The sequence below is a fragment of the Mandrillus leucophaeus genome, unplaced genomic scaffold (genome assembly GCF_000951045.1).
Source record: "Mandrillus leucophaeus isolate KB7577 unplaced genomic scaffold, Mleu.le_1.0 Scaffold225, whole genome shotgun sequence".
NCBI classification, from domain to species: Eukaryota; Metazoa; Chordata; class Mammalia; order Primates; family Cercopithecidae; genus Mandrillus; species Mandrillus leucophaeus.
The window spans coordinates 3,052,970-3,062,921 of record NW_012102310.1 but is presented as its reverse complement, the minus strand read 5'-3'; the positions used below and the strand labels follow the sequence as shown (position 1 = coordinate 3,062,921).

The 9,952-nt window shown below is 34.0% G+C and overlaps 1 protein-coding gene across 2 annotated transcripts in view; it reads right to left on the bottom strand.

Annotated features, from left to right (window-relative positions):
* NAV3 (neuron navigator 3) overlaps nt 1–9,952 on the bottom strand; it is a 394,671-nt gene that overhangs the window by 51,201 nt on the left and 333,518 nt on the right. For both annotated transcript variants that reach the window (XM_011981392.1, XM_011981393.1), the window contains exon 23: nt 3,391–3,474. In XM_011981392.1, coding sequence (XP_011836782.1) covers nt 3,391–3,474 — 84 coding nt within the window. The remainder of the gene's footprint in view (nt 1–3,390; nt 3,475–9,952) is intronic.

Sequence of the window (9,952 nt, the reverse complement as noted above, 5' to 3'; positions counted from 1 at the left end):
AGAGTTTCACTATGTTGGCCAGGCTGGTCTTGTACTCCTGATCTCAGGGAATCTGCCTGCCTCAGCCTCTCAAAGTGCTGGGATTACATGCATGAGTCACCACACCCGGCCTGTTTTAATTATATTTTTATTATCATCTGTTGCCCTCCTAAAATATAACTTCAATGAGAAAGAGATACATATATATGAGATATGTATGAGAAATATAAACTCCATGAGGAATATTATATATATGTATAATATGCTTTTAGAGTTCTGGTAGATATCTATGTTTATAGATATAGACCTATATCTATCATTCTATATCTATATTGTCTGTACTGTTTTGTCATTAGAAGAGCACAAATTCAATATAAACTTGATGAATGACTAAATAGACAAATGAACCTTATAACTTGGGGTAGGGAGTTTAAGAATCTCTGCTCTATGCTTCACAAGCCTTTTCTCAGGATTGCTGAATCACCAGAGAGCAATATACCCTTTTATCTCAGCTCCCTGAAGAAATGCCTTTAGTGAAATATGATTAAATGTTATGCCCTTAGCTTTTAGAGAAATGTCTATTTGAACAGTGATTTTGTCTTTTGTTATTCCATGACCCCAATTTTAAAACCTTGGCAATAAATTCGTCCTTGAATTTAGTGCCAAAGAGTTTGTCTCTTCAGTCTAAATTATGTTCTTCTGGCCAGAAAATGAGAATAAAACATACCTAGCAATCTCCCTTTGTACCTTAGCTTCCTTGAAATTCAATTCAGTTCAGTTCCTTGCAGTAGTAATTATCGAGGCTGAGGTATATTGTTATATACATTACTCTACTGGTTTTAATTAGATTCTGTCCTTGAATTATACAATTTCATATTGCAAATAATTTTATAGGCTTTTAAATATCACTTTGAGAATAGGTAAGTTATAACCTCAAATTAATAAACAGTTAACCAAGACTGTTGTGTGTATATAGTTTGCAATCAAAAAGAAGTTATTTTATTTTCAGTTAAAAAAGTGATAAGGCCAATATGAGACATTCTGGTATCTTCTGAGAAAATTTTATAATTTTGGCAATGTGATTTTAAGGATAATGTAGACACGTTATTTCTTATGTCATAGAAATTATTTTTAAATATTTGGGCATTAATCATAGGCATCATAAGTTAATATACCTCTGCATTTTTTTTTCCGTTTCTATGAGAAAATTCACTTACAGATATAATAAAGTTCAAGAAAATATCTGGTGGAGGACAAAAATTCTATTAATTTTGACTTCTTGAAGATATTGAGACTTAAATTCTAACACTGGCTTCCAGCAATATGTTTGGTATATGCCCATTGAGGAATTTGGTGTTATCTTATAATTTTCAAGGGAAAAAGATAAATGTAAAGGAAGGTAATATTTTTTGACAACCCCTAGCATGTGACATGATAACAGTATCTGATTTACTCCTCATAGTGATCCTACAAGGTAATTATTATCATCCCCACTTATAAAAAGGTGATTTTGAGGTTCAAGAAAGGTTAGATAAACTTGCTCTAGATTACCCAGCTTTTAACAGACATAGCCAGGATTCTCCTTCAAGAATACTGAGGCCCAGTGTTTTGATTCTTTCCCATCGCTGCTCTAAAAAGCCTTGTAATTCTATTTGCTGGGTTCTTATATTACATAGTGAAGTGACAAGCTGTAGCAAAAAAGAAAAAGAAAAAAGAGAGGGAGAGAGAGAGAGAGAGAGAAAAGAAGGAAGGAAGGGTAGAAGGGAGGAGAAAGGAAGGGTGGAAAAGATGCAGGAAAAAGAAAAGGAAGAAAAAAAGGAAGGAAGGAAGGAAGGAAGGAAGGAAGGAAGGAAGGAAGGAAGGAAGGAAGGAAGAAAGGACAATGTATATCTCAAAAGGAGTTTGTTAGCTGTGCTAGAACAGGGTTTCCAGTAATGGATAATATTCTCTCTCACAGGCAGGGTATACAGAGAATATGAGAGAGCATACAATGTGCTAATAACACCAGGCAATTATAAGAATATTCGATTTTCTCCTTTGATTTCATTGAACTGTTCATTCTGTGTTTAAAAAAATAAACTTTTGTAAACTGACAAAATTTGATAATATATACTAGTTTTATAAAGCTAATTACATACCTTACAGAATCTAAAGACAAAACTGAAGCCATTCCTATGGATAGATAAACACATTCCTGAAAATACCCAAAGCTTTTTATATAATGGGTCTCTTTGAGAATTAGATGAAAGCTCTGGACACCTGATCATTTATGCGCATGTACAGTTTTTACACACACACACACACACACACACACACAATCCATACAATTCCAGAGGCTTCACCTATCTCTGATGCCCATCCAAGGAAGTTAAGACTGCTGGACTAACAGCAGAGAAGTAAGTTAACTGGTCATCACAGCAAAGGTGACTAGGCTTTCTACGCAGTATGAACCTTTTTAATACATTTGTCTTTTGAACTAAATCCTCCACTCCTTTCTTTTTGGTATTCCTTCTTTCATACCATAAAATCCTTTAGGTTCATTTTAAACCTTTTGATATAACAAATGACTTTTCTTCAAAAGCAGCATCCCTAGATGGCAACTAGTTCTTGTTATTTCAAAATTACACAGGATTGGCCTTTGTTTCACAGCTGCTGTAACCTGAAGTCCCTTACTTGGCAGAGTCCTAACATCTGTCCCAGGCATCCTTCCTGTGTGTCTTAGCCTACAGCCGTGCCCTACAGCTGGATTTAGTGACCAGTACTTGTGAAAGTTCTTATCAAAGTGTGATTCTTGTCAACTGCGTAACAATTTGCTCCCAGAATATTCTCTTATGTGACTGTTTCTCTTTCTTAACACTCAGTATTCTTTCACTAGTTCCATCCAGAAGACTGCCTAGAAAGAATTTCGTATGCCTTTGTGTGTTTCAATGTGGAATAAACTGATTAAATCTTTAAATTAAAATCTGAAAAGAAAGGTATTATCATTGTTGTAATTTAGTATAGAATTGAATATTATTTTATTATTCTTTTTTTTTTTTGTCTCCCAGGCTGGAGTGCAGTGGCAGGATCTTGGCTCACTGCAACCTCCGCCTCCTGGGTTCAAGAGATTCTCCTGCCTCAGCCTCCTGAGTAACTGGGATTACAGGCAACTGCCACCACGTGCAGCTAATTTATATATATATATATATATATATATAGCAGAGGTGGGATTTTGCCATATTGGCCAGGCTGGTCTTGAACTCCTGACCTTAAGTGATCCACCCACCTCGGTCTCCCAAAGTGCTGGGATTACAGGCATGAGCCTCTGCACCCAGCCTGGAGTATTATTTTTAAGGAGCTTCAGGTATTATTTAAGAATCCTATGCAATTTGCTGTCTTCTTTCAATCTCCAGTGGCAATTTCTGAACATACCTTTTGTTCCGCTGTCATGGTTAGACTTTGCAATCGGCCAGTCATATTCCCTAAGCTCTTTTCAAAAGCTGCTACAAGGTGTGCCTGTGAACAGAATGGAAGAAACATAGTTTAAATGTCAGAATCTTTGTGGATGGAAGAAAAGCCTTCATTTTACAAAACGCTTAATTTCATGTGTTCCAACTCTTTAAATACTATGACTATCATAGTTAGCTCTGACTGGTGACTCTTCTTTAACACACATTTTCATTCATCTTTTCTAAACTTTGTCTTCCTAAAATCAGTGTTTCAGTCTCCTGACATTTAATGTGAGTTTAACTTCTGAAAGAAGATGGTATTTTGCAAGTAATAACTCCTGACTTGCACATCATGTAGAGATTTGACACTCAAAATGCCAAATATAAAGTTCTGATCTGCCAAGTTTTTTAGACTTAAAGCCCAAAAAGAGGTCACTGAAATGGTCAACGGACAAATGTTCCTCATTTTTGTATTTTCATGATGACCTTTGCAGATATTGTTAGCTGCTCTATTGTAATGATACACTCCTTCAAGTGTCAGACATCTGCTGACAGCTAGAACCTTATCTTTACTCTTTTCTACTTACAAAGAATTGAATCAAAAAGAGTTGTCTTTACTTTCCAAACTCTTTTCAATAAAAGGGCTTTTCTACTTCATATTCCCTTCAATGAATGAAATACAGATAAGCCAGTTAGAAATAATATTCCATCATATTTTATTTCACAGTAAGCTTTTGTGGCTTTTGGGTTTTATTTTAAATTGCAGAGAATTATACATATTGTAGTACATAACTATAACTCTTATGATTAAGAAGTATTTGACAATCTTATTAAAGCTCAAAAATAGGCCAGCTTCCATTTGCATGCCCTTATGTAACAACTTGAACCCAAAATATTAAAATGAAGGGGCACTTCAGTCTCTCACCATGGCTTGAGGTAGAACTACAGGTACATTATCTCAAACTGATAAAATTGTATTGTGTCCCTAAAGGATATAAGGATTTAATATTTTGCAACCTAAGTCTATAATAAATTATACCTACATATGGGGCAAAGTTTGGAAATCCTTGGTCAAAAATTAATTTCTTTTTGAAAGACATGAATAAGATGACTTAAATAAAATATATCTCCATGTACTTATAGCAGAATTGAAATGCTGAGGCTTCTACTATCAAATGGATCACAAAAATCCAAAGAACTGAGGCTCATTACTTAACAGTGGAAATATATTCCATTATTGATAACAGTTAGAATGTACATGTTCCTTCCATCAGCATTATGATACAAAGGTGCATGTTCCTAGCTCTGAATTCATCCTGGGATGCCTTTCTTTACCTGACACTGCAATATGGAGAAAAACAATTAGTAGGGAATACCTCTACTAAAGTTTAATCTATCAGAACAACTCTTTATTATCTTTTTCCACTCATTCCCCCTTCCTTCTTTTTCTCCTCCCTGGCTTCTCTCTTTCTCTCTCTCACACACATGCACACACACACTCTCTCTCTCTCTGCACACACGCTTACCCTTGAGAATTATACACCAAAATTTGTTAGCAGATTTAATTGGAAAAATACCACTAAAAAAACCAGTATCTTATAGTTTTAACAATTTTCAATGACAAAAAAGGAATGTGATGATATCGGACCTAGTAACTGAAAAATTAGCATACGGCTATGCTCATTTTTTCCTATATTTTAACTTTTAATTATTTATTTTATTCTTTTACTCAGTGTCTTGCTGCCACCCAGCCTGAAGCACAGTGCCACAACCCTAGCTCACTGCGGGCTTAAACTCCTGGGCTAAAGTGATCCTCTTGCCTCAGCCTCCCACGTAGCAAGAATTATAGGCATGTACTAAGATGCCCAGCTACTTTTTTTTTTTTTTTTTTTTTCATTTTCTGTAGAGATAGTGCCTCACTCTGTTGCCTGGGCTACTCTCCAACTCCTCGCCTCAAGTGATTCTTCCCACTTTGGCTTTGCAAAGTGCTGGCTGGGATTATAGGTGTGAGCCACCACACCTGAACTTTACCTTTTCAACTGTGGAAAAATCCACACATATATAAAAGGGAACAAAATGAAAACAGCCATTGACTTATCACATAGTGAACATTCATGCATTCACCAGCCAAGTCAAGAAATAGGACATTTCAAGAACCAAAAAGCCTTTCTTTGCCCCTGTCTTATCATTATTCCATCTTCCTTCCCCAAAGATAACCTCTACATAACTTCTGTGGTAATTATTTTCTTGCTTTTCTTTATAGTTTTTACTACCCAAGCTTGCATTTTTAAACACTATGTTTAGATATGCCTATTTTAAAAACTACCCAAGTGTAATCAAATGGCAAGATTCTTTTGTGGTTTTCTTTTGCTTTACATGGGTTTTGAGATTCATCCATGTGGTATTTAGCATAAGTTAGTTTTTATCATATAGCATTCATATGTGAATTTATAATATATATGCCCATGATGGTCATTTCAGTTTAACCTGTTAGAAATAATCCCACTATGTCCATAAAATTGTTTACTAAAACCTAAAACTAAAATCATGTCTTTTCTTTTAAAATAAGGAAAATTATGACAGAAACACTTTATTAGCACTTACTAAATGAAATGTAAGATGTTACTCAGTATTTCAGTTTTAATTCTCCTATAGTGGAGACATTTAATGTTTAATCATTGTACTATGAGTCCTTAAATGTGTAAACTTGAAGAAAATTACTCTCCTTTACCCTTTGTGCATACTTTATCAGTTTCATATTAGTTAAAATATGAGAAAGAAATCGGGATTATAAAGAATATGCTGTATAAACTATATTACCTACATTTTGTAGCTATAAGCAACCACAAAATATTTATGATTAGAATGACAGTTTGTAAGTATGCACAAAACACTTATAACTGGTTACTAAGAACATTTTGAGTTGTGTTGTTTTCAATGAAAAGTATGTTACGATTATGTTAGTGAAAAACACCTACAACCATCTGATCATGACAAACCTGAAAAAAACAAGCAATGGGGAAACCTGAAGAAACAATTAATAAATGGTGCTGGTAGAACTGACTAGCCATATATAGAAAATTGAAACTGGACCACTTCCTTATACCTTATACAAAAATTAACTCAAGATGGATTAAAGACTTACATGTAAAATCCAAAAAGTATAAAAACCCTAGAACAAAATCTAGGCAATATTATTCAAGACATAGGTAAGGGCAAAGATTTTATGATAAAAACTCCAAAAGCAATTGTGACAAAAGCAAAAATTGACAAATAGGATCTAATGAAACTAAAGACCTTTTGCACAGCGAAAGAAACTATCATCAGAGAGAACAGACAATCTGCAGAATGGGAGAATATTTGTGGAATCTACCCATTTGAAAAAGGTATAACATCCAGAGTCTACAAGGAACTTAAACAAATTCACAAGTAAAAAACAAACTACCCCGTGAAAAAGTGGGCAAAGACATGAATAGACGGGACATGAATAGACACTTAAAAAAAGACAGTCATGCAGCCAACAAACATACAAAAAAAGCGTAACAGCAAAACCACAATGAGATACCATCTCACAGCAGTCAGAATGGTGATTACTAATGTCAAGAAATAACAGGTGCTGCAGAGGTTTCAGAGAAAAAGGAACGCTTTTACACTGTTGGTGGGAGTGTAAATTAGTTCAACCAATGTGGAAGACAGTGTGGTGATTCCTCAAAGCTCTGGAAGCAGAAATTGCCCCAGCAATCCCATTACTGGGTATATACCCAAAGGAATATAAATAATTCTATTATAGAGATACCTGCATGCATTATGTTCACTGCAGCACTATTCACAATGGCAAAGGCATGAAATCAACCCAAATGCCCATCAACGATAAACTGGGTAAAGAAAATGTGGAACAGATACACCATGGAACACTATGCAGCCATAAAACGGAATGAAGTCATGTCCTTTAGAGGGACATGGATGGACCTGGAAGCCATTATCCTCAGCAAACTAACACAGGAAGAGAAAACCAAACACCACTTGTTCTGACTTATAAGTGAGAGTCAAACAACGAGAACATATGGGCACATGGTGGGGAATAACACACACTAAGGCCTGTCAGTGGGAGTTAGGGGAGGGAGAGCATCAGGAAGAATAGCTAATGGATGGTGGGCTTAATATCTAGGCAATGAGTTGATCTGTGCAGCAAACCACTATAGCATATATTGACCCATGTAACAAACTTGCATATCCTGCCCATGTACGCCAGAACTTAAAAATTGAAGAAAAAAAATATTGTCTTGAACTTATGTCACCTTGGTTTAGTTTATCAGATTAACATTGTTACTTTAGAAGTTATGAGAGGCTAAATTTCTCACTAAATAGGGTAAATGGAAAAGGAGGCAAATAAGGGAAAATTTTTCTACTAATGATGATCTTTATCACCTTAATGAAGAGAAAATGGAAAGTAAAACTGATTAAACTTACAGGGTAACACATCTTGTCTGAGAGACTTTATAAAATGACTTTTAAAAAATATGGATTTTCAGGGGGGTTGTTAATGACAGTTTTACTTGGTTCTGATTTTTCCTTTAGCAGTTGTATAATTTTTAGGTCAGAGTAAAATTGTATTAATATGATGATCAATATCCCCTGACTTGTGTTAGGTGAAGTCTATAAAGGTAGACAAGATGGAATATCATTTTAATCTATATTGTCTTTGGTTTTGGAATCATACAACGTATTAGGTTGGTGCAAAAGTAATCTGAATAGATATGCAAAGATAATTACTATGATGCTAAACAATAAGATCTACATTTTATTTCTTCATATAGAATTCAGAGACAGCCCACTGACAAACTAAAAACACTCTAGGCATATATTTATATATATTATATAGTAATATATATGCTATAGATTATATAGTAATGCATAAATATATAGGTGCATATATAGGCATATATGTATTCCTAGAGTATATATATTATATAGTATTTTATATGTGTATATTATGAAGGCATATATATGTACACACATATATATGCCTAGAGCATTTTATTATTTATATGGGAAAATATATAGTATATTATGTATACATATAAAACATATATGTAATATATATTTACCCATAATAAACTTGATATATATGAGACTTTATATTTTAAAATTAGTAGTTAATTGAACCAAGAATGATTCTGCGACATAAAGTTTCACATTTCTTTTACACTATAAAAAATTGTCCAAACACTGAAATGTTTGTCATTAATAATATGTACAAAATAGTTTTCTCTTAGAAGAGATGCAAAAAAGCAAGAGTAACTAGCAAATTATATGAAAATATTAAATAAGCAAAGAAGTAGAACACAATCTCAAAATACCCAAGAGATTTTTGGTTAAAAGACTTATTTGCTGAAAGGCAAAAAAGTACCTTTTGTTTTCTTACACATTCATTCAGTAATGTCTTTAAAAATGTTAGCAATAACCAGCCTTGGTGTCCATTTCCAAATTATGTAATGGTTGAGATTTGTAAAGAACATACGTTAAAAGACAAACAAAAGCATCCCGCCTGACCCAGCTGCCTGAAGGTGTGGGCGAGAGGCCAGAGGCTACCTGGTTTATTGTATGCTATGACCAAGCATCTTTAGTTGCCTTTCCTTGTATGGCTCCTGTTTTCTTTTTGTTTGTTGGTGGGTTATTGATCAGAAAGACCAGACAATAGCACCTGCCCCAATATACCTGCTCTCCTTTCTAAGGATATGCTAGTAGAATCAGCTTAACACTTTACCTGTAGTTTTACAAAGCTCTGTTCAGAACAACTTTACAAAAGGGAGGGAAGGCTTAATATACGTTCTACTGAACAGGGGCTTTACTCTGCCAGTCAAATGAGAGGTGAGCTAACTAGATACTCTTTTGACTTACCACACCCCTTTTGGACAAAGGGAAAGAAATGCATTTTAACAGAGACACAGATGCGTTTCGAATTTAAAAATTAAAATATAGATTATTGTTTGAAGTCCACATAAATGTAATTATGCCAAGTTCAAATATGTGACATACTAATTAATATATATAAAAAAGCCCAAATAAAGGAAAAGCACATAAGCGATGATAGAACATTTCATATACTGAGTAAAGATGAATATCTGACACTTAAAATTGTTGTTAAAAACAACTCATTATTTCTTAGAACCAAATTCATTGAAATTCATCTCTATAAATCATAGCTATTAGATTTCTAATATAACAATTTCTCATCTTGGAGGCTGCACTCACATTTAACCAAAAGGTAGAAAGTTTACTTGTACTGTGAACAAACTAGTAAACAAAGACTTACATTTACTTTCAAATGGGGAATGTACATTTAAAAAATCCTTGATTATATTTAAAATATCCTATAAATAAGTAATTTTATCAAGTCCCTATAATCAATTTAAGTACATGCATGTTAAAAATATATGTGTATATTACATACATTAACAGACATTAACTCAGATGAAATGAAACACTCAATGAAATTTAAACACAGCACTTCTTACAACTGAGGGAAAATCAAGTATTAACTA